The sequence below is a fragment of the Pomacea canaliculata genome, linkage group LG1 (assembly GCF_003073045.1).
Source record: "Pomacea canaliculata isolate SZHN2017 linkage group LG1, ASM307304v1, whole genome shotgun sequence".
Classification (NCBI taxonomy): domain Eukaryota; kingdom Metazoa; phylum Mollusca; class Gastropoda; order Architaenioglossa; family Ampullariidae; genus Pomacea; species Pomacea canaliculata.
This window is the reverse complement of record NC_037590.1, coordinates 11,697,267-11,722,648: the sequence shown is the minus strand read 5'-3', so window position 1 is coordinate 11,722,648 and position 25,382 is coordinate 11,697,267. Positions and strand designations below refer to the sequence as shown.

General features: G+C 36.8%; 1 protein-coding gene across 4 annotated transcripts in view; it reads left to right on the top strand.

Annotated features, from left to right (window-relative positions):
* LOC112571986 (DNA topoisomerase 2-alpha-like) overlaps positions 1–24,965 on the top strand; it is a 32,903-nt gene extending 7,938 nt beyond the window's left edge. For 2 of the 4 annotated variants that reach the window (XM_025251450.1, XM_025251476.1), the window contains 26 exons: positions 1,601–1,698; positions 1,945–2,157; positions 2,365–2,538; positions 3,124–3,225; positions 3,586–3,723; positions 4,059–4,355; positions 4,695–4,931; positions 5,103–5,208; positions 5,785–5,987; positions 7,269–7,508; positions 8,868–9,016; positions 9,271–9,502; positions 9,796–9,995; positions 10,121–10,256; positions 11,906–12,101; positions 12,687–12,784; positions 13,659–13,808; positions 15,534–15,617; positions 15,963–16,163; positions 16,520–16,769; positions 17,351–17,509; positions 18,005–18,290; positions 18,769–18,944; positions 19,109–19,207; positions 21,640–21,746; positions 23,060–24,965. In XM_025251450.1, coding sequence (XP_025107235.1) covers positions 1,601–1,698; positions 1,945–2,157; positions 2,365–2,538; positions 3,124–3,225; positions 3,586–3,723; positions 4,059–4,355; positions 4,695–4,931; positions 5,103–5,208; positions 5,785–5,987; positions 7,269–7,508; positions 8,868–9,016; positions 9,271–9,502; positions 9,796–9,995; positions 10,121–10,256; positions 11,906–12,101; positions 12,687–12,784; positions 13,659–13,808; positions 15,534–15,617; positions 15,963–16,163; positions 16,520–16,769; positions 17,351–17,509; positions 18,005–18,290; positions 18,769–18,944; positions 19,109–19,207; positions 21,640–21,746; positions 23,060–23,215 — 4,487 coding nt within the window. In that variant the 3' untranslated portion in view covers positions 23,216–24,965. The remainder of the gene's footprint in view (positions 1–1,600; positions 1,699–1,944; positions 2,158–2,364; positions 2,539–3,123; positions 3,226–3,585; positions 3,724–4,058; positions 4,356–4,694; positions 4,932–5,102; positions 5,209–5,784; positions 5,988–7,268; positions 7,509–8,867; positions 9,017–9,270; positions 9,503–9,795; positions 9,996–10,120; positions 10,257–11,905; positions 12,102–12,686; positions 12,785–13,658; positions 13,809–15,533; positions 15,618–15,962; positions 16,164–16,519; positions 16,770–17,350; positions 17,510–18,004; positions 18,291–18,768; positions 18,945–19,108; positions 19,208–21,639; positions 21,747–23,059) is intronic. The other 2 variants (XM_025251468.1, XM_025251459.1) reach the window with 2 other exon arrangements.
* The last annotated feature ends 417 nt before the right edge of the window (positions 24,966–25,382 follow it).

Sequence of the window (25,382 nt, the reverse complement as noted above, 5' to 3'; positions counted from 1 at the left end):
GCAAGCTAGCACTGTCAGCTTGGTGTACTTTGAATGGAATCTTGCTCTCAAAAGCCTGGGTCCGTAAGGCTTCCATTCCAGCAGTGCCTTTTCAGTTTTCTTGTTGAGGAGTAGAGCTACTCCTTCAGAGTGCTGAGCGTCTGATCTTCCTGAGAACAAGATGGTATGTCCTGACGCTAGTCTCCTCTTTCCCGTGCCGGTCCATCTGACCTCACTGACTCCCAGGATGTCCAAGTTGTAGTTGTCAAACTCCTTGACTAATTGGAGCATCCTGCCAGTCTGGTACAAGGTCTGACGTTCCAGCACCCCACCCTCAACTTTTGCCTCGGCTTCAGTAAATCCGCTGTCGGGGCGCCAGCTCCCTTTCGGGTTTGGCTGTCGTCCGTCATTAGTCCAGTCTCCTGGTGTGCTTCATTACCTTCGCCATCTGTGACGAGTTCTCTGGTTTTAGTTTCTGTAACATGATTTTTTTACATGGTGGGGTTGTTAGCCCTACCACAACCTATTTTACCTCTAGGTGAGGTGTCCACCTTAGTCGCCTCTTACGACATGCCTGGCTGGATGGCAGGGACCCTATTCTTACAATGCTTGCTAGGCAAGCATACCCCGGGGTCCCACAGGGGATCCACCCTAGAAGCTAGCCTTTAATTCGCTTGAGGCCAGCTAAAGATGGCTACTTGATACTTGATTCTCTGTGAACCAGAAATAGAAATTTGAACTAATCCAATCAATTCATGACATAACTTAGCATTATATCAAAGATTACAATTTCGCTGTCATGACATTCTGGATATTATCAATGATAAGTGGATTTAAAAACTGTGAATCGGGATACATGTCACAGCTATGTTGTAAGTGTGTTTAGCACTTCATTTTCATGCGACCAGTTTGCCTTTCTCGGTTTCTTACATGGTGGTAGATTTTCTTGATTTCTCTTACCTTCAATTATTGACAATGATATAAAAATAGAAATGGTTTATATATTTTAACTGAATTGTGATGGTACATAGAAATAAAGTTCTGCAGTACCGATATTTTCAGTCATTTTTACCTACTGGCTAAAGACTTTAGTACATGGTACAGGAGTATTGATCAGTTACTCTATCTGGAGAATTATTTCCCCCTAATAATCTTTAGTCAAGCACAACAGTGACAGAATAAGCTTGACCAAACAAAAGCAGAGATGATGAAGCATTTTAATTTTTTTAATAGCTTTGTTTTGATATTTAATTTAATTTATAGGTCTTTAAGTCATGGTTCCTGGAATGAAAATGGAAAGGTTGATTTCCTTACTATATCCTGTCTGTTTTGACTTGATTTTGGTGGATTTTAGCGAGTTTTAATATGGAGGTTTTACTGTATCATGCAATTCTGCACATTATGTCATATAATGGTATGGCGGCTTTAGTTTCAAAACTTTTATGTATAGATGTACACAACCTTTTTGGCATTTTTTTCAACTTGGATCATAACAGTGATCCATTGGTTAGTTTAATATTACCATGGCCAGTTCAAATGCCTGATTCTTGAAGATGACGTTCTTTGGGAAATGTGATATTTACTCATTAACTTTGATGTTTTGTGAACGACATTGTTTCAGGTGGTCGCAATGGATATGGTGCAAAACTCTGCAACATCTTTAGCACAAAATTTATTGTTGAAACTTCTTCTGGTGATTACCGCAAAGCATTCAAACAGGTATGTATGTGTATTTCCTACCACTTATATATTTCACTCTAATTCCTACATTAAGATTTAGTTAAATGTAATACAACAGTCTGTAGATCTTTGATAAACATTTGGGTGAGTATGGGTTTGGAAAGAAGAGTGAAATCTTGATTGCAGAACATTTTTTTTTTTAGCCATAGTTTCTAACGTCTAACTGCCTGAACAAATATATTTCACAACCATAAAGTCTTAAATATGTTCTTTCTCTTATTACAGACTTGGACAGACAACATGACAAAAACCAAAGATCCCACTATTACCGAGTCAAAGGAACATGACTTCACATGTGTGACCTTCCACCCAGATCTCAGCAAGTTTGGTATGACTGTGCTTGACCGAGACATTGTTGCTCTATTCACTCGCCGTGCCTACGATGTGGCAGCCTCTACACGAGGTGTCAAAGTATTCTTGAATGGAAAGAAAATTCCTGTAAGTGAAAGAGGATATATGGTTAAAGAGGACATGTTATATAATATTTTTCAGTAAGATTTAAGGATGCTGAAATTATGCAGATTTCTTGAATTCGTTTGTTTTTTGTTGGTTTTGTTTTGTTTTGTTTTTGTTTTTTTGTTGGGTTTTTTTTTTTTCTTTTTGTTTTTTTGTACAGGATAATACATTGTGACATTATTGTTGCAGGTCAAGAACTTCCGTGATTACATGGATTTGTACTTAAAGGACAAGACTGATGAAGCAGGTCAGCCTCTAAAGGTTGTGTATGAACATGTAAACCCACGCTGGGAAGTTGGTGTTGCCTTGAGTGACAGTGGTTTTCAGCAAGTCAGCTTTGTAAATAGCATTGCCACCACAAAGGTAATGTGTAAGGTTATGGTTGATGCATCACTTTCAGGTTAAAAAACAAAATTAATACACCTTTTTGTTTGTAGTGTATACATGTGTCACAAAGAACAGCTAATGCTAATCAAGGTTGTGCTAGATTTTCTAAGGAAAAGTAGATGGAGAGAATTCTTGTTCAAAAAGAAGTTTACAAACAGGGTTTCTTACCTTTTTCTCAGCTTTGTACCTCTAGCTTTCATTTGTTTTTATGGCCCCTTTTGGAAACATCGTACTTAAAAGTTTGCTCAGTACTAGATCCTAGATCTTTTGGAAGTCAAATTGTCATGCTTTATGTAGAAACATTTTTTAGTAGGGTTGGATGTTGCATGCATTAGTGTTTCTGTGCAGTATTATATGAAGGTTTCATAAATATAAGAAGCCTTGTTGCTAGAGAGTTTAAAACAGTTGTGTGCTAACTTGTTTTTTAAATTGATGTTATTTTTAGTCTTCACTGACTTGTTATAACTGCAGTTAAATTGAAATATTTTGATATTTTTATGTGAATGAAGCACGCTTATGTGACTGGTTAACAGTGTTGGTGTCTGATTTTGTCTTTTTAAGGGTGGGCGCCATGTAGACTATGTAGCTGACCAGTGTGTGACCAAGTTATTAGAAGTCATAAAGAAGAAGAATAAAGATGGCATCAACATAAGGCCCTTTCAGGTACCTTCCTTTGCTGTTTCACACATTGCATTGCTCAGGAGGGTTTTTTTTTTTTTTTCCTGTTTTCTTTAATCTGGTAACTATTTGCAGATCAGTCCATCACTTTAGGGCACATAAAATGTTCTTAAAGTTCTTACCCAGACTTAGTGAATGGTTGGAGTAAGTTTTTGTATGGCTGTAATTGCAATAGCTGTATCTGAAAATGTTCATAACACCTATAAATATAATGTAATGAGCCCTTTCTTGTATGCTTCTGTGTTAATCTAAAAACTTTTAATGAACAGATTTTGTTTTTCCTCCAAGAAAACAAATTTTGAGCTGTGCCAAAATATGCCACATTGTTTTCGTTGTATTTTGCAGGTAAAAAGTCATTTGTGGGTGTTCGTAAACTGTCTGATAGAGAATCCCACATTTGACTCACAGACAAAAGAAAATATGACCAAGCAGGCAAAGTCCTTTGGTTCAAAATGCCAGCTTAGTGACAAGTTTATCCTTCAGGTGAGTTATTTGTCCTTAATTCCTAGAAGTTAAATTTATTAAAGAGATATAAGCTTAGTTAGGCAAGATTGCCTATTATGTTTTAGGTGTGGTTTGGATCAAATCCCTATGTTTTTGTTTTTATAAAAATTTCTTGTATTATAGTGCATACTGTCCATGTGATTTGTGTGTAGGGGGGGGGGTGGTAAGTACTGGTCTAGAAATAACTGTTTAGACTATCTTATGAAAAATACTTTGAGAAAAATCCCTGTTTTATATATCATTAGTGTATTTCTGCTTAGGCGAGAATGTAATTCTTGGGGATTATTATTTTTATTTCTCCTTCATTCTTCCAGGTAAATAAATGTGGCATTGTAGAGAGTGTTCTGAGCTGGATGAAGTTTAAAGCTCAAGCACAGCTAAACCAAAAGTGCCATGCATCTAAGCATTCCAAACTGAAAGGCATTCCCAAGCTGGATGATGCAAATGATGCCGGTACACGAAACTCAGAGCGCTGTACACTGATTCTGACAGAGGGAGATTCCGCTAAATCATTGGCAGTTGCTGGTCTGGGAGTTATTGGGCGTGATCACTATGGTGTTTTTCCATTGAGGGGTAAATTGCTCAATGTGAGAGAGGCAACCCATAAACAGGTCAGTTCGCAGAAGCTAAATGCAAATCATTTATGATCGTGGCATTGTTTTTAGCGTGTTAGCACAAGACAGCCTATGTTGCATCTTAGCTTTTGTTGAAGATGTTTCTCACCCGATTCAGAATGTATGCTTCTTTTATTTTATTGAATTATCACTTTTTTTTCTGATCCACAAACATCTTTGTGAATAACTTTAAGTTGTAAAAGGAAACCAAATATATAAAGCTATCATTTGTGATTTTGGCATTTTCAGCAGAGTTCAAAATATCTGACCCCACTTTCCCCATTTCTTCCATTCATGCTCTGAATATTTCACACTTTCTAAATACTCTGCTTGTAGATCATGGACAATGCTGAAATCAACAACATAATCAAGATCCTAGGACTTCACTTCAAAGAAACGTATGACACAGCAGAGAAACTGCGGACCCTGCGCTATGGGAAACTGATGATAATGACGGATCAGGATCAAGATGGATCCCACATTAAAGGCCTGCTTATAAACTTTGTACATCACTTCTGGCCTAATTTGTTGCAACACAATTTTGTGGAAGAATTTATCACTCCTATTGTCAAGGTAAGTTTCTAGTGCAGAATGAAATATAAAGTTTTCTAATGGTATTAACACAAATTTTGTAGGCAGTCTGGTTTCAGTTTGATATGAACTTTTTTTTTTTTGGAAGATATTGTTTTTAGTGTTGACACTAAAGAATATCAAAAGTTTTTGGATTTTTTTTTTTCTAATCAGGTCTTTAAGGGAAAGACTGAACTTTCCTTCTTCAGCTTGCCAGAATTTGAAGAGTGGAAGCGGACAACTGACAACTGGCATACTTGGAAAGTCAAGTACTACAAAGGTCTTTCATTCAGACATATCTTCTGCTTTCAGACCTGATATTGTATTTGTGTTGACAGGGAAGGTGTGGGATGTTGTTGGTCAGCTACACAGGTATTATTCTGACAAACTCACCAAGAAAAAAAAACTACTTTCTAAATCCTCAGCCTATAGGTGTGATTTGAGTTTGTTGTGGTTGTCAGTGACGGTGATAATGACCAACTTTGTTAATCACAGTGGGTAGTTAAAACTGTCTAGGGAAGTGTGCTCAGTTACGAAAATAAAAATGTGCTAATTAAAAGATAAGTAACTATTTACTTGAAGCTATTTAGATGCAGGGGTTTTGAAAACTGCATAACGGATGAGTAGAAAATATCAAATTTGTAAGTGGGGATGGGGAGTTTCAGATAGTGTATAATTTCTATATGAATACATGAATTTTAAAAAATCTATGAGATACACTAAAGTAGTAGCTATTAAAACCATATGCAGCTGTGCCAGTTATATATCATACATTTAAATATTTGGGCTCACTCGGTGCTGCTTAATCAACTTATTCAAAAAGTTTTACACTAAACCATTGTGTCTTGCCACACAGGTTTGGGTACCTCCACTTCAAAGGAGGCCAAAGACTACTTTCAGGACATGGTGAGGCATCGGATTCCATTTCGTTATGGAGGACTTGATGATGACGCTTCTATCAACCTTGCTTTCAGTAAGAAGAAGATTGAAGAACGTAAAGAATGGCTTACCAACTACATGGAGGAACGCAAGAGACGGGCAGAAATGGGATTGCCTGAGGTGTGTCCTTTAGTGGGAAAAGTAATATACTTATGATTGAAGATCTGGTGACATTAAGACAAAACAGATGCTGAAGTCCCATGCAAATACAAATATACTCTCTAGTTTGTCGCTATCAGGGTTTGAAGACCAAGTGTACGTATTATTCCCCAGAACACCAAAGACTGTGTTGTTTCCTGTCTTTCACTTTCACTATGCGAACGTGGTTGTGAGTGGTTCTTTCATTTTGATTTGAGATCTAGTCAAGAATTTCCGATTTCGAATAGGATTCTGATTCTGAATCAGAAAGTTTTTATTCAGAGGATGAGTCTTTTGTTGTCTCTGGTGAAGAGAATGTGACAGATAATAATTTATCTAAGAAATTATTTACTTAAGTGCTTCTGTATATTTGTGTCAGTCTGTCCTTTTGCATCAGAATTACTAGCTATAGCTACCATTGTGACTGCCTGTGCCAGCTTTTTGAAAAAGGGTTGGTCTCTTTACCCAGGAAGAGCTTGGCTATTTTAAATTCAACCCATGCTAAGTTATATACCACATTATTCAGCAGAAAATGCTCTTTTTTGCTAACCAATGTAACCAATGTTTGCAAAACTCTAGATGAGGATCGCTCTATTTCCAGTCCGATAAAATGCCAATCAAAACAAGCATGGCGTCAGAGCCAGTGCTATAAATAGGGGGAATCAAATATCTGCCGACCATTACACAACCGCCACTTCAGTTTCTTTTTTACAATTAGAACATGCTACTGACCGAATATTCGGTAGTGGGCACACTAATGCATAGGCAGCCAAAGGGTTAAATTTTATTTTAAAAAATACATAGGCATTTTCACCAATCTGAAATTGTAAAAGATGCAATATTGTTGTCATATTACATCTCTGTTGTTTAATTTACTATCTTTGTAAAAATATTCTTCTGAATCTGTTATATAAAAGGACTTTCAAGTGTCAGATACATTTCAGCATGCTTTATTTCTCTTGCGATCTTTGTAATCATAATGTAGAGAAATTTACAATAATTCAAGCCATCTAAAGAAGACAAAATTTGCACAGAATTCTTTATGAAGGTTACTATTTTTGAAATAGTTTGCACATTTAAAATGTGTATATTCCTGTATGGATTTAGCTGGGCAACATGAGTGGGTTTTGAGGCCAGCAAACTGTTAGGTTAGATTTAATTGCATACCTTGAACACAGGTAAGCACACTTCAAAATTCTTTATGTAGATTGGTCCCTTGATCTCTGTTTACAATAATTTTTTATTTATTTTTTTTTTTTAAAGCTCTACCTGTATGGAAAAGACACACGTCAAATCACTTACAGTGAATTCATCAATCGTGAGCTGATTCTGTTTAGCAACATGGACCTTGTACGCTCTATTCCATCTTTAATGGATGGTCTCAAACCAGGTCAGCGAAAAGTTATATTCACTTGCATCAAGCGCAATCTTACGCAGAAGGAGCTCAAAGTAGCCCAGTTGGCTGGGTCTGTGGCAGAACAGTCTGCTTACCATCATGGTGAAGTGAGAGAATTTTTTTAATTTTGTTGCTTATATTTTCCTAAATATTTGTTTTAAAATGCTTTATTCCAGGTTATCCATTGAATAAGTATTATAAAACAAGTATATCATGAACATAATATTAGATCATAGTTAATTTAGTTAGTGCCTACCCACCTTGAATGTTTTGATATTTTACTTCACAAATCTTGTCAGATCAGCATCAAGAGGCATTTTTCCACTTCATTGGAGCCACTGTTCAAGAAGCCCATACTAGCTGTCATTGTATTACATTGACTATTACCCCATCTCTAACTTGTCTTTCCTCTCTAAAATATCAATTAGATTTTGACGCAACTCTAGACATCTACAAACTTGTCGTCTCATCCCTACCACTCAGTCATCATGTTCATTGGACTGAGACTGCTCTCATCAATGTAATAACTGATATTCTTCTCTCATTAATAGTTATTATAGCCTCACCTGTCTGCATTGTATTCTCTTTCCAAGACTCCTTACTCTTTGAGACATCTCTGACCTTGGAATGGTTTGATTCTTATCTGACTTACAGGATTTTTTTTTTTTTTGGTCACACAATACTCAAATAAATTATTCTCTACAAAAAGGTCCGGTGGCACAACAGTTAGTGCTTGTCACCAATACAGTGAGCCTTTGTTGTCATTCTTTTTGCAGGTGTTTTATAGTTAACTTTATTGCTATGGATCATAACTGCCCATTCCATCGTGATATTGAAGAGGCAGAACTGCATTTTTATTTGCCCGGTGTGCACTAATATTCGAGAGAAATTTATACCCATTTAGTTCCATAAATGGCCATCTAGTTTTTAGTAGCTATGTTATTTAGCACTACAAAACCCAAAATCCTGTCCAGCTTATCACTGTTTTTAAGGCAGCTTATTTACACATGGATATTTCTTGAATGGGAGTGTCATCTACTGGATTTCATTAATGTAAATGTAAACAGTTTTTGTGATTCTTGACTGTTTATAGCTTAAGAGCTTATCTCTTTTTATACTTGTAAAACCACTCACCCTTTGAAATGGACCAGTCGCATAATCACTGAAGTAGTTGGTTCTTTCTTGTATTTCTTGAGGTTATCCTGCTGATATTCTTTCATTGCTAATGTTACCTTTGTATCTTCATTATTGCCCATCTTTCTGTTTCTTTATGTACTAAATATTTATCTACTTTTTTTTTTTTTTTTTGGTCAAATGCTGAGTGTGCATGCTCCTTTGTGAGCATAATTCTGCACTTAAAGTTGTACAATTTATTATTATTAATAGTATAATATAAAACTGATTGTGTATCATCTTGACAAAACAGCAAGAAATCAGTTACCTCTGCATGGCCGTGTTCTGTGTAGGTTTCCTTGATGAGTACTATCATCAACCTTGCACAAAATTTTGTGGGTTCAAATAACCTGAACCTGTTGCAACCTTTGGGTCAGTTTGGTACCCGTCTCCATGGTGGAAAAGATGCTGCCAGTCCCAGATACATATTCACAATGCTCAGGTATGATCACAGACGTCTTCCAAAGGGCAAAATCTGTTATAAAGTTTGCTTAACAGGGGTAATAACATCTTGCTGCATCTTAGCATCTGTTTGCTGTAAACAGAAAACTTGTACATGAGAGCTTACCAAAGCGCTTAATCGGGTGACTCCTTCAGTAAAGAAGATGGTTACACTAAGACTTCTTTTATATACAGATTTGTATCATTGGGAAGGTTTTTCTTGGTCTTCATACAGATTTTTTTTAACTCTCACAGTCCTCTGGCACGACATGTGTTCAACCCTAAGGATGATGGTTTGCTCAGACATTTGTTTGATGACAACCAGCGCATTGAGCCTGAATGGTACTGTCCCATAATTCCCATGGTACTTGTGAATGGAGCTGATGGTATTGGCACGGGATGGAGTACTAAGATCCCAAACTATGACATCCGTGAGATTATTGCCAATCTAAAACGAATGCTTGATGGTCTTGATCCCCTTCCTATGGTATGTTAAGCTTTACTTTTACTTTTGGAAGTAACATGTCAGTCAGAATACATGTTCCTGCTGGTGGATTTAAGGAATGGGATTTTGTGCTAGTACTGATGGCATTCTACAATAGACCATGGTTTTGTTTTTTGTTTTTTTTTTTGTTTTTAACGGTGGTAGAGTGGTGGGAGAGGCTGTAGAATTCCAAACTTAAACGTGTGACTTTTTTTTTGAAAAAGTGAATAAAAGTCTTCTGTTTACTTTGTTTATCACATATTTTATATTTTATACTAATCTTTTGCATCTACCAGGTGCCAGCTTTCAAGAATTTCCGAGGTTCAATTCAGGAACTAGGTGACAATCGCTATGTTATGAATGGAGAGGTGTCCATCTTGGATGACAGGACAGTAGAGATTACAGAGCTGCCTATTCGGTGCTGGACTCAGAACTACAAAGAGGAGGTTTTGGAACCCATGCTACATGGCACAGAGAAAACACCCTCCATCATATCGTGAGTTCTTATCTTAGATCCTTTTTTTTTTTCCAGTCCAGATTTTCTTTGATATTTGTACCATTTTCTTGAAAAATTGGAAACTTTAAAACAGAAAGTACATAACAAAGAATTATATTTTTCAGAGACTACAAGGAGTACCACACAGACACCACAGTTAAGTTTGTGGTAAAAATGGCTCCAGAGAAGCTGGCACAAGCTGAAGAAAGTGGTCTACACAAGGTTTTCAAGCTGCAGACTTCTTTATCTACAGCCTCCATGGTATGTATACTTTCTTTTGCCTACTCCCTCTGATTCTCCAAGGACATAAAAACATTAAGAGACTGCTGTAGATTTCTGCCTGCCTTTGATCGCAAATAATGTAGTAGTGACTAGATTATTATTATTTTATTTTGCCCTTCGCACCTCCAGGTGCATAGGCCATCGACGACAGTTTACTGTTGTCGATGTTTTAGTAGCAAGGATTTGTTTTTACGAGGTGGGGGTGCTGGCCCCACGCCCAACCCTCCTCCTTTTTCAGCCGGGCTTGGGACCGTCCTTGGCGGAGAGCAGCCAGCCCTGTAAACAGATGCCACGTGCAGAGAAAGAACAGCGTGCCCGAGACGAGAAATGAACTCAGGGCAGCCAACCTTCACTGTATTGGTGACAGGCGCTAACAGCGCTAACCGTTGCGCCACCGGGCCGCCCAGTGACTAGATTGGGCTTTGAAAAACCTAGTTAGTTTAGTCCTTGTTACTCCTTGAGGAGCATAGGGCCACACCAACAGCTTGCCAGCGGACCTGGTTGGAGATCTTTTCAGGCTATCTTATTGCCAGAATATGGCGTAGGCATCAGTTGGTAAAGGTCTGGAGCTTGTTATTGATTGTGTTTGTCACTCTCCAGGTTTCAGAACAATACAGTAGGACTGCCTTCACATTGGTGTTGAAGATGTGGGTCTTACTGCAGAAGGATAATGCTCGGGAATTCCAGATGGGTCGTAGGCTGTTAAAAACATGCCTGGCCCTGTTGATGCAGCTTTTGATGTCATCATCTACTCCACCATCCTTGTTGACAATGCTCCCCAGATACGTGAAGTGGTCTGTTTCCAGAATGTTCTCTCCTTGAAGTTGGATTGGGGAGTTACTGCTTTTGATGATTCTCATCACTTCGGTCTTCTTCTGTTGACTTTTGAGCCAGTCTTCTCTGCTTCCTCTACTAGCTTACTCAGTTTTGTTTATGCATGTTGTTGCCGATAAGATAGGAGACTCATGTAATCTGCAAAGTCCAGGTCCTCTAGCTGTTTGGTGATGGTTCACTGGATACCGGTGTTGTTGTCTTTGGTTGTCTTGCGCATAATCCAGTCTATGGCCATCAGGAAGATTGTTGGTGATAATATGCAACCCTGTCTTACATCGGTCTTCTTACAAAAGGTTTAGCGAGTTTGCCTTGAAAAACCTAGAGTATATTCAATTATCATGTACTTGTTGGTTGTTGATGGTGACTTATTGGTGTAACATTGGTATTTGGCGAGTAAGTGGCAGCCATCATTATGATATGTTCCACACACGAAGTCACTTGGTAAATAAATTCTCTTGATAGTATAAGAATTTTTTATTTACTTTATTTTTAAATAGTGCACTTTATTTCTGTTTACTTTTGTTATTTAATATAAATTTATTAGAAAAATATTGCATGATAGCATTTTATATTTTATAATATGTTGTTTCTAAATTGTCAGTCGTGTGGATGTATGTATAAATTTTTTAAAATGGAACTAAAAATATCCATCAACATTTTTTTCTGAATGTGCTTAGGGTAGACAGGCAAATTAAAAATAACAAGAGTGAATGTCAGCATCTTTCAAACATTTTCATTCGATATTTACAAGAAGGCCAGAGGTGAAGGGATTTATTTCTGGATTTGTTATTCAGGTGTTGTTTGACCATAAAGGATGCATCAGACACTTTCACCGGGTCGAAGAGATTCTGCGTGAGTTTTTTGATGTACGGCTGGACTACTATCATCGTCGAAAACACTACCTTGAGGGCATGCTGAGTGCTGAGACGCTTAAACTAGACAACATTGCACGATTCATCTTGGAAAAAATAGAAGGCACTATTGTCATTGGTGAGTTATTAACTTTGGACATCGAACGGAGTAATGCTGCAAATTACATATGGAAGAGTTGACTAATACTTGAGCCACTACAATCATCAATCAAAGCTGAAAAACTAGCTGCACAAGAAAATAGCAGTGGACTGATGCTATCAATGAAAGTTAAATAATATCAACTTTTGATTCTACGATGTTAATGTATGCCTCATCTGCTTTTGATCAATAGTATTGGTTTTGATTAATAAAATCATTTTTTTTAATTATGTTGGTATCAAAAATAGCTCAGTTATGAACCTTGGTTGTTCAGGCATTTGTGCAAGGTTGTCTTTGCAATCATTGAAATCCGCCTCCTCCCCACAACCCACATCAGTGATATTTTTATGCTTGTGGTGTAATGCTTTATTAGTTAATGGTTTTAAAAAAGCCCTTTCAAAATACTCAAAACATAAATCTTAACGCGTTGGAGTAGCCCTTTTAGCTTAATGCAACATGCTTCATTTGTTTTTGCCCTCACTTAGCATTTGCATATTGTGGACATGCCTGTGATCATGTAAACAGTTTGGAGGTTGTCTTCTAAATATATTCCCTTCTTAACAGAGAACAAGCCAAAGAGGGAGATTATTCAAATGCTGGTGCGACGTGGTTATGATTCTGACCCTGTCAAAGCTTGGAAAGAAACTCAGAACAAAGAAAAAGTATGTTTGATCATTAACCTACTAACACCCGTGGTCATTATTTGTCAGTTTCCTTGTTGTTTTCTTTTTTTAAAAGAGACAGTGGAATGCTCTTTTGGTCTCAAATGCATCACCCTACTTGTACAGCTTCAAATTTCAATTAGAAAAATAAAATGAATGAAATTTGTCAGCCTGGAGCATCAGTAAAACTTGGTTTAATGATTGTAACAGGAAAAATTAAAAATGATTTGGACACTAATCTGTTAACACTTACAGAAGAGTATAATCCGCCATTACTGCAGAACTGTTCATTAGCAATGATCTCTGTCAAATCTGTCAAATTATCAAATGAACTACTATAATGAGAACTGACAGTATCAATAACAAGTGGATGCATGAAAAGGTATCATACTTTGAAGTTGTATTTGAGCATTTGTATCACAGCCAAAACAGACTGCACTGTCTATGTTGACCAACCAATAATAAAATAAGATAATAAAATATATATATGTAGAAGCTAACAGTAACATGTTATGCTGCACAGAACACAGTCAGCCACTAACAAATGTAATCAATAAGAAATATACAGGAAATATATATTAAAGTAAAAAATTTCAACTTTAAAATATACATTTTATCAATTAAAGCACCAAAGGTAAAGATCACTTTTGTAACTTTTTACTGTTGCATATTAAAATATCCTCAGCGATACTGACAGTTTACTATTTTATTCCTTTTTTTCCATTTGTCCCCTTTCTCCACTTCATGTTTCTTTCACATGGTCTGAACTAGCTTTCCTTTTTCGTCATATATACACAGTAGATAGTCTTTTCATCTCAGATCATTCATATATTTTTTCTGTATCTAGTGGATATTGGCATACTTTATTTTACAGGATTTGGCAGAAGGAGATGATGAAGATGATAATGCCAGTACAGCATCAGGGGACAGCAGTGGTCCTGATTTTAATTACATTCTTAACTTGCCACTTTGGAGCCTGACAAAGGAGCGCAAAGATGAGTTGCTTAAACAACGCGATGCCAAGGTTCTTTCTTTTTTCTGATTTATTTATCCTTTGTGTCATTCTTGTGGAGATATGTAATAACTACCTTTTTATCCAAATGTTTGATGTTTATGGTATTTTTTTTTTTTCTACTTGTAAGCAAGTATAAATGCATGAAGATTTTTGACTCATACAATGAGGGTCTTTCATTTAGATCAGTGTCCTATGGCAACATCTAATCAGCATTTAGCAGTTTTCTTAGTGTTGTACACAAAATGGAAAAAGGAGTTGAGAATATATGTGTAGCTTAGCTTATACCATTCCTTATAAGCTACACGAATTTGGCTTCGTTGACATGGATAAAGAGGGATTTGAATCAAAGAATCTTGACAAAACTGCTTTCACAGTTGCCTTATCCTACCAAAGTAATAATTTTAGATAGTGTGTAGCAAATGCAATCAAATGAAAGTGAAGCATGACTTAGCTATGATTAGCGTATGAAAGAGTCCGGCATGGTCTTTATGTGTCTGACCTTCCACTCTGAGATGTGCTAGTGGAAAGATTTGAAGGCTGCTATCATTAACACCTTTCTTCCTGATTGACCAGAACTGGACAGAAGGAGTAAAGCTGTGGTTTGAACTGTAAATGTACAGCAACTTACATATGAACTACACATTAATCAGCACAGTAATAAGATTAATTTAATAATTGTAAGGGCTTTAAATGAGTAACTAGTTTAAAAGAACAATAATTAGCTGACATTTCTATGTATTTGCTCAATATTTCTTTATGTACTTAAATAATCCTGCAATGATATACATCGCTCTTAAAACTAGGAAAATTTTTTCCGTCTTTTGTGGATGGGTGGGTAAGTAGGGGGCTGGTTGAAAAAAATTGTTATTAAAATATTCTTATTCGTTGCCTTATATATTTTTAATGATTTGGCAATCACATCACTGAAACTTAATTGCTGTAGACAAATTATCACTCTTCACATTTCTCTGTTTCTGCAAGTGTCCATTGCTGTACTAAAAGTTTTTATTGTATTACAGATTTGTGGCTATTTTATTAATGTACAACTTCCACCAGTGCTTATTTTCCCACTTAAAAGTCTCTCTCAGCCAACTGTTAGTTTGGAATCATTGCCTGCAAAGCATCTTTTATGCTATTTTTGTAAGATTTTTTAGCTTACACTATAAGCTGTTGTTAAGCTGGTGTTGATGCTTGTATGTTTTCATTGACTTTCATACCATAATGTCATGTTAGGAACTACCTGCTTAAATGTGGGTCATTTATCTAAAAATCCAGATACAAAATATGTTGAGTTTTCTGTCAGCACAAAGTTCTCTTTGTATCACTTGCAGCCACAATTTTCATCTTTCGAGTTCATAGGCATCTATCTGGTAAAGCACATAATACCGACTGCTGCCTTTAAAAAAAAAAAAAATGTAACACAACAGTAATCTTTTCCCCCTCAAAACCAACTCTTTACATTCATATTTTTCAGTAACATCAACTGATCCCAACAGATTGACCTCTGCTTCCACTTTAACCACTAATGAGTGTGTACTGCACATGCTGAATAATGAACTGCCCTCATTGGCCTTGTTCTTTCCATGTAAAAAGAGGCTTTTTATCAGCATGCTTTAGTGACTAAAGATAAGATTTTTTTGTGTTCTAAACGTCAATGTTGATAGCAAGAATAATGAGCATTTGAGTCTTGGCTTAAATTTCTTTTGAGATGTTGATATTTTATTTATTTTTCAGAGATGTGAGCTGGTAGAGTTACAGAAAAAGACGCCCAGTGATCTGTGGACTGATGATCTTGAGCAGTTTCTTTTGCTTTTGGATGTGAGTTGTTGTCCATTCCATTATCACTAGGTTTGGCGTGGGTTTTTGGCTATTTTAGCAGCCCGCCACATAGCTGAGAATTTTAGACTGGCCCACAAAACTTAGACCACCCCTGCTCTTGTTGCTTATGTTTTGTAGATAAAATGGAACCTTAGAATAGTGTCTCAGTCTATTTTAATTCCTCTTGCCATTTATCTTGGAAGTTTCAGACAATCATATGGAAAGGAAAATTTGCTGACACTGAAAATGTCACAATCATAGTTTCTGTCTTTGAAACTTTTCTTTATATTGAATTTGTCCTGGTACATTGTAGCAAACTGTAGATTTTTATGGATTAACATTTAGGAAGTAGAGCAGCAGGAGAGAGAGGAGGCAGCAGGGGAAGCTGTTAAGCCAGGTAAACTTGGGAAGGTTGGCAAACTCAAACCTAAAAAGGCGCTAGTGGACACCCAGCCTTCTCCTATTGGTCGACGTATTGTACCGCGCATTGATAGTGCTATGAAGGTTAAAGCAGAGAAAGATGCTGCAAGGAAATTCAAAGCTAGGGTAAGGAATTTCTTTTCTTTTAGTTTTCTTTAATTTTGTTTTAAATTTACTTATTCACTTTTTTATGCATCGATGGATTGGTTGTTTAGTATACTTTTTTCAAATAAATTACTTTTTCAAAATGATTCTTTATGTGTAGCTGTTCTTAATATTGTACACTTAGTTTGTACAGATCACCATAACTGTCATGCAGTTTTTTATGGATTAACATCACGTTGGTTATAGATCAGTGCATTGAGGAGTTCCTTTTTTTTACTAACTGTGACTTGGGGGCCTGTTCAATATGCATAACAATTCCTCCCCTTGGGGTCTTATATAAAGTAAAAACTGTTTATATAAATAGTCCTCTTTCACAGGTTAAAAAAGAACTGAAGCAGGAGTTTGATGGAGCAGAAGGTATTGATGATGATGGACCTGCCAAGGAAGAAGATGGTGAACCACTGTCATTAGCCCAGCGTTTGAATCTCAATGCTGCAAAACCAAAGCCTAAACAGCAGCGAAAACCTGCAGGCACAGGCGCAGGTGCTGGTCCTGGTCCTGGTCCTGGACCTGGAGCTGGAGCTGGAGCTGGACTTGGAGCTGGTCGAGCTCGAGGTCGAGGTCGAGGTGAGTTCGTTTGGGTTAATTTTTCTCTAACAACTGGGTAAAGCTCAGGACAAGATACTGTTTTCCAAAGTCTGGGTGAATAGTTCCTTCATTCTCCTGATACATAAGTTCAAACATCACCATGCACATAAAAAGGTCAACATGTGGGTTCATATTTGTGGGTGTATGCACTTTATCCATGTTTACAATTGCCCTAACTTGGGTAGGGAACCAGTTGGTTAAGTTTCATTGACAAGTAAACTAACTTCCAATCTGATGAGCCAATAATAGGTTATTTAATCAACCAGCATAGCAGGAATTTCAGGAATTCCTTATTACTCCACATGCATTTTTAGGTCAGAGGATAAGACAAAACATTTTTTTTTAAATCAAAAAAGCGAGCAAGAAGCTTAGTCTCTGATTTAGATTCTTGTTTAAATTTAGAGACTATGGATGTCGTTGATAAGACCCCTTCTATGAGACTATGGTATTGACATTTCTACATCTGTTATCCAAATAATAGAGGATTTAGTACACTAGCGATTTCACTTTTCAAGTTTAGAAGGCTTTACATATTCTAGTCTAGTGTTTGGTTCATACAGGCACTGGATCTCCAGGCAAGGCAAAGAAACCAGGGAAGAAGCGCAAGCCATGGTCTGATTCAGATGGTTCTGCTGGTGAAATTAGTGATATCTCTGATTCAGATATGGGAGATAGCTTTGTTGCTCCAGCTCGAGATCGTGGACCTCGCAGAGCTGCAGGTGAGTGGAGATACTTGACTAAGCAAAGTCTTTGTTTTTTTCTTAGTTTAAAACCTGTATAAAATGCAGATAATATGTTTATCCACACTTTGGAAGATACAACAAACACAGCTCAAGGAGTTGCCACCCTTCATGCTTATGGAAACTTAAAGGAGGGGCATTTCTTGGTAAGCATTGACGAAACAACAAAATCAGAATCCACAGAGCCATAATCATGAATGTGAAATGGGTGTCCGCAGAACTGATCAGATGTGATACTTGAGTCTACAATCTTCCATTTATCTTTAGAACGGTTACAAGCTTATTAGTGGCAGTTTTATCATTTTTATGTTGCCAGTAGACACTGAAATTAGAGTAGCCATGTCGATGAAAAAAATTGACATGGAAATAAATATTAGAATACTTACTCACACTTCTCAGACCTTTAGAACACTCAGTTAAAATACTTAAACCTGCATTTCATAGCCCTGTAATGATTTTTTGTTGTTGTTGCAGCAGCGGGTAAAGCAAAGTATACATTTGATGACGACGTAGAAAATGAAGACCATGTATCGAGTGGCAGTGATAATGATTTGCAGCCACTTCCCCCACAAGCAGATTCCAGTGCTGAACCTCCACCTGTATCGTCTGATGTAGATAGTAGTCCAATCAAACCCATGCCTAAGAGAAAAGTCGACGTGTTATCTGACAGTGACAAAGACTCTTCCATTGCTAGTATTTCTGATGATGATGATGATGATGATAATATGTTCAAGCCCATGAGCAAAGCACCTATAACAAAGTAAGGCAAAATGCTAATACTGATACTAATAACATTAAACAGTGTCGCATCCAGAGAAAGGGATATCAGATAGATGATACAGACTCATGATGGCCAATTCTCACTCTCATGGTGTCAGGTGCTTTAGCCACTGAACCACCCACCCCAAAATACCTTTTAAAGATCCAAACCATCTGGCCAGTATAGAAACTGATGAGTTTGGCAGCCCAGCTAATTCAAACTATTTTCTTTAATTTGAAGCCTTTGAGTAAAATTACTTTTAGACCTGTACCTTAATGGGCAGAGTTGCCTGAAATGATTGAAAAAAAAAGTGTAAACTGCTGAAGGCCATAAACATGAGCCTTGATAAAAGTGCTGGCGCAACCCCACTCTGGAGTCTAAGCATTTCGTGAAAAAGTGAGATCATTTCTTGTGTGCATGCTTAGCTGTGCTGTTACATATTTAAACTTTACCCATGGATTTTCATTTTGATGCATAGGGCTGTTGCTAAGTTAGCACCGAAGGCAGCTCTAACACAAGAGACAACTTCAAAAGACCTGCCTCCATCTCATGTTGCTCCTTCTCAAGCACCAGCCTCATCCAAGCCAGTCATGACTATGGACTTCACAGACAGTGATGATGGCTTCTCACTTGACACAAAGACTCTGCCAAAAGGTAATCAGCAACAAATTTTCAAGATTCGTAGCCATTTCAACTCATTGAATAACCTATCAGTTAATCATTGCAGGAACTTAAGTTGGAGAAAGTATTGTGTAAAGGTTTAAACATTTGTGCTTTAGCTTATTTGGTGTACTAATTCATTTTATTTTTGCTACCAGAAGATGATGCAGATGACCTGTTTGTGCCTAAACCAGACTCTAAGCTAGCAGCTAAGAAACCCACAGCACCCAAACCAGCAGCTAAACGACAGAAAAAAGGTAGTTTTCTTATTTTCCACATCTATTTTTATAAGTTTTATAAAAGCTGTTTTAGTTACATATTTTTAAGACTAGATCAATTCGAAAGCTAGGAAGCTGAGACATGGCTAAATCTTAGTTGATTTACCTGAAGAAGTGCTGATAGAGATGGTTCACGAAAAAATTGGGTTAAAATTTTATGCACGTGAAACAAGTAAGTTGATTTTTAGGTTACAGAAGAAGTGTGAACGAAAAATTCTTGTAATAGACTTGATTATATATTTAGTTTGCATGTTATTACTTCAGGAGCCTGTCGCACAACACGAATTTTAAACATGTTTAAGCCTTAAATCTGTTAACACAGCTTTTAACAGAATGCTTCTAAACACAATTTTAGAATTTTTCTATATCATTTTAAATAACAGAAACTGTAAACCCTACTTTTGCTCTTATCAGCATGAGATGACTTGACCTCCCTCTGTATGGTAGAAATTCTCACACAAAAATACCATCATAATGTGCACAAAGTACATTAGATTTAAACAGGTTGCAAAATTTAATACATGCTTATTGGTCAAGAAGCATTCGATGCATATTCAAATACAATTTATTTTTTAAATAATGAAAGACTTGAGCACTGTACTTTCATCAGTAGTTATTACAATCTCTTTACTAATTTTGATATCAATTAAAATCAAAGTTGCTGAAAGAATTTTTTCTAAATTTCATCATAGGATTTTTTGCTCGTTAAAACCTCTACCACTACTTCTTCCTCAAAACTGGTTGTGATGACAGAAATAACTTCAATTAAAACTGATACATCAGCTCCAAATGATTTTAAATTTAGAAGAGAAATTCGCTTTAAAAGTCCTGAAATGATCATGCAAAATAGCTTAACTACTTCAAAGCAATTTTTTAAAACATTTTTAAATGTGCTTATTTAGAACAGTGGGAAGTTTTAGAATGTTGTGCAGCTGGCCTCCATAAATGTAAATTTTGACTATTCATTTCTATTCTTGATTTCTTGTGCCACAACTATGAACTTTAAGGAGACCACAAGAAAACCACTGTAGAAAAAGTGCTCAAACATCCCACAAAAATAGTAAAACAGTCAGTTTTTAACAAGAATACAGAAAGTGAAGGTGACGCCCTCATCAGGATTAGAGTGAAGCATTCCTGTACAGGAGGCAGCTGGCATGACATGGTCCTAACTAGAGAGGGACGCCCATAACCGGGTCCGATGGCATGGTGTAGTTGTGGTCCTATGCTCCACGGGGGATGATTAGGAACAAGAAGAATTCCTGTACAGATTTGTTTTATTCACACACAAAGTTGTTGTCATTCTTTAATATAAACAAGTTTCTGGTTGATAAATTTGCTTCTTGATTCTCACTGTTCTTATCCATACTTTTTTCTTCTGTGCTAATCAACAATATTAAATGACACCGACAAAAAATAGGGGGAAACCGAAACTAAGACTTTTGACTGAGAAACCTGTGGGATCGTGATAATTCTCTCATGCTGGATTTTTGTTGGCATGCCTCGCTCCCCCAGTCAACATTCATATGATCATTAGAGTGTACTGTAATCACGTGTCTTTTCTAAAGCAATGGGCTCCCGTCAAGAAAAAGGATTAAAATGAAACTGGTAAGGAGGGTCTTGCAATGGAAGTTAAGAAGGAAAGGATAGAAAAGCACAAACGAGTGTCCTGTATCACAAAATTGTATGACGTCAGCGATTTGCACAATATTGAAAAAATAAAGGGGCTAGATGCTGCAGTAGAAGTCACAAAAGCATCAAAGCAAAAGGCCACATGTTCTGGAAGATGTAGAAAAGTTGCTTTTCGTGTGGATAAACGAGAAGCACCAAGCAGGTGATACTTTGACCAAGAATTTAATCAATGAGAAGCCAAAGGCCTTGTACACTGACCTTGTAAGTAAACTGCCATGTAAGTCAACAGTAAACGAAAAAAGTTTTAAGACAAGCAGAGGATGGTTTGATGACTGTAAGAAGTGGCATTAATAGTGTTTTGAGGCATGGAAAGATTAATAAATATACATGTATTTGGGTTGTGGAATGAATCGTCTGCATTTCAATTATTTCTTATGGGAAAATTTGCTTCAAAATACAAGTGTTTTGGATTACAAGCACATTCCAGGAAAAAATACTTGTAATCCAAGGTTCCATTGGATAGGACACACCAGAGCAAGTCTTACAGAGTAAAACTTTAGGATACCATACAAATGTCTTTGAAAAGATATTTTATATTCAAAGATGTATTCTAAATGAGCTTGGTGGGTCTGATGGCCAGATTTTGATTCCTTTAATTATAGTTTGACAAAATACGTCGTCAGTTACCATCATATGTTGATCTACTGTTGGAGGCATTGTGATCACTGGAGTATTAGCAAGACTACTGCCACAGCAGTTTAGCTTATGTAAATTTTTTGCAGATTCTGGAGAAAGCAAGCCCAGGAAACCCAAAGCTAAGCGAGGCAAGAACAGCGACTCTGAAGGTTCTTCAGATTTCTTTCCCAAAAAGAAAAAGGGTCCAGCAAAGGTACTTAAAAATAGAAGCAGTGATTGTTTGAGGGTGGGGTTTTTTTCTTTTCTTTCTTTGATTTGGTTGTAAGTTTTTATTGACTTTATTACCAGTCCTTCTTCATTTACCAGTTATATGTTGCTTTTTTCCCTAAGTAGGGGAGAAGATTTTCAGAGTAGTTTGGCAACATTGTGCTGAGTCAGAGAACTGAAATCTATATATAAAAAAAAAAATTAACGAAAATCTAAGCTTTGTGTGATAGGTCTTTCATTTATGTGTGCGTATATGTGACGTTTTGTGAGAAGAGTGCAATTATGAATGTTTGCGAGCATGAGTTTACATCTACATGTAACTACGCTCATGGCACTCTTCTACTCTTTTTCACGCAAAAAAGGTCAGGCCATCGTTGAACACATTTAATGTTCAAAGAAAAAAGCAATGAAATGAGAAACAAATAATGTCTACCATCCATAGAAAGTTAATAATTCCCCTGGCATTTGACTGGTTGATACGAATAGTCAGATGATTCTGTGTTCACACATGCTGTTGGTACAGAAGTCCACCAAACAGATGATCACAGATTTATATCCAAGATGCTGACTTGTCAGCATGGATTTTGCTGAGTGCCGTTCCAGAGTCCCTGATGGATTGCAGTGAATGTCTGTCGTCTCCATGTCACTCAGTTCTCCTTGATATCTCGGCACTGAATCTGTTGTAGTGTATGTGTAGATCGTGCACTACCCTTCAAGGCATTAGTTCAGCACTACCCTTTGGTAGACAGTGTTGATTCAGCACTACCCTTCGGTAGCGTCTGTTATGCACGTACTGCTAATGCTTTGGTGGTCTATCCTCATACACAGATTTCCACTGAATGCCGCGGGGAGCGTTATGCAGACTAACTTATTTTCCCTCTACTACAGTTAAGACCAATGAAACACCAAGCCACTGGGTAACTAGGGTGATTAGCAACCTTATCGTGGGTTCCATGCCGACAACCACAAAAATTTTTCTTTACCGTGTAGTCAGCATAGATTGCCACCTGGATTAACTGTGTTCGCCAAAGTTACGCACCACCATGTTGAACTACAGATTAAATGTTGTTTACAAAAAGGAGTCTGGAATTCCAATGCAAACCACAAAATTGCATCATGGCATGCATGATGCAATTTTGTGGTTTGCATCACATGCTCAAATGGCTTCCCCAAGAATTAATATTCTCTGATTTAATATTGCTATTAGCATACAATTCTACCTGTGCTTGAATGACTGAAACGAAGTAGGGATTTGAACCATGAATCATTACAGTATATGTGTATACATTTACTTTTCAGAAAAAGCCAAAAGATTCTGAAGGTGAAGACGATTTTGGTGGGAGTGGTGACATGGACTTTTCAGCAGTTCCTCGGCGTGGTGCAACTACTGGACGTGCTAAGGCTCCAGTCAAATATAATTTTGGTGACTCTGATGATGATTTTGATGACTTTTAAACACTACTTTGTTTCAATAGTTTGACCAATCTTACATGATTTTGTAAGTAATGCGATGTAATTGATTTGTTACTCCAGTTTGCCTTAAAACACTGATGTAGATTTTTTTTTTCTTGTTAAATGACTTGATCAGAACATCCAAATGGTTGTGGTTACCATAGACACATTTTTCAGAATTTAAGGTGTTAAGTGTGTGGAAATTTATTATCAAATATAAAAATGGGTGACAAGTATAATAGAAAGCATTCTGATTAAAAGAGTTTAAGATTATCTGTTGTACTTATTTAAAAAAAAAGGTACAAACTCAAAAGTTACAATGCTGGAATGAAAAATAAGCCTGGCACTGTATCAGCACATTATGCTTTTCAAAATGGAGTACTCGAATATTTACAGTCAAGCACTGTATCTTTTATTTCCTTTTACAAGTTACACTGACCTGTCTGTCTAAGGTGACAGTAATAATATGCCTATGAAAGTAAGTTCTCCCCCTAGCTTTTAAGTCATTGAAATGCATTATGAGAATGGAGATTGTTTGATTGGCTGTTGTGGTAGCTTGGTAGATTGAATGTCGCATACATATGATTTGATGACTCAAAACTTCAACTGAACTTTTTCAGTAGTATTGAAATACCCTTACAACTTTTTTCTTCTAGCTCAACTCACTGTTCAAAGTGACTTTACAGTCATACACAATGTATCGTACAATTTATGTTTTAGTCTCTGTAGATTACTGAATACTTTTATTCACTTTCATTTTAACTTTCTATGTTCTTATTTGTACTTAAATATAAAGCTATTTTTAAAGTTTGACTGGTTTACTTGGTTGTCATCGATCTTTTACATTACACTGCAAATCATTTATATTTACAACTATTTTCACCTCAGACGCACATTTTTTTTTGGGGGGGGGGGGTGCTTGTTACTGAAACTGACAAACTGTGAAAACATTTTACAAGACAGAATTTTCCTATTGTGTTTGTTTAGCTTCATCTCTTTTGCATCTGACAGCTTTTGTTTGAATAGGGCCTGTTTTGTTATGCAGTCTCCAGAAATTAAAAAAACATATACCTTTAAAACATATCGAGCAAAACTTTCTTATGCACAAAGACTGGCACATTCACTTTCATATAGTGCTACCTTTTGTCTTTTTTTCTTTCCTCTTCAGCCTTTTGAGTTCAAGACATTATTGAACAAAAACACCTTAGTGAAATTATTATTGAAATTGTCTTGTATATCTGAGAACGTTGTCTTTAGATTAGTATGTTACAATTATTTCCCATTTGGTCTTTTTACCTAGATCATTGTAATCACTTCTGACCAGCTTTTTATTAGTAACATTTGTTACATTTTAAGTTCTATATATCAGGACCCCCACACATTAGTATGTCTTTTGTGTCATGTTCAAAGCAAAACCTTTTTTTAAAAATCACATTTCTGTAACATATTACATGATTAAGCTGATGAATCTTTTTGCCTGTAGTTTTTATGTTGGCAACAAACTTGATGGTTGAGAATATTTCTCTATGTGTGTAGTCTGGCAAAAACTGTTTACTTGCCGACTTGAACTCCCACCCCCACTCCACCCATCTCATTCAGCCCAGAGACATTTGAGCACTCATAAACCAGCTGAAAGAAAGTTTTGCTTTCAGCCAGTCAGTCATGCATACAAGCTTGGAAAATGAACATTGATGAGTGAAAGAGAAACATGTCCTCAAGGCCAAAACCCTGCATTAAAACATTTTACATTGAATGTGTCGTGAGTTTTGTACATCAATCTTGTTATTTATCAGATATACATGATAAGATCTGCTACTGTTTTGAAATCAAGGTTATATCATTTATGTAACAAAACAGTGAGCACTTGCAAGTTCAGTGGCTTTGAAGCTTCTGCTTGCTCTAACAGAGTTCAAATGCATATCAAATGGAGACCAGCACTGTAAAGAGCAAAGTTATGATCAATGGCAGCGACAGAGATCTACATGAACGGGGTACAGCTCAAACAGGTAAGCAGCTTCAAGTATTTGGGAGCCCTTCTCTCCAAGGATGGCAACTCCACGCCAGACGTCCATATCAGAATTGCAGCTGCGGCAATGGCTAGACTAGATAGGATCTGGCATAGCCATAAGATAAGGTTCACTACCAAGCACAAGCTGTACAAATTCCTGGT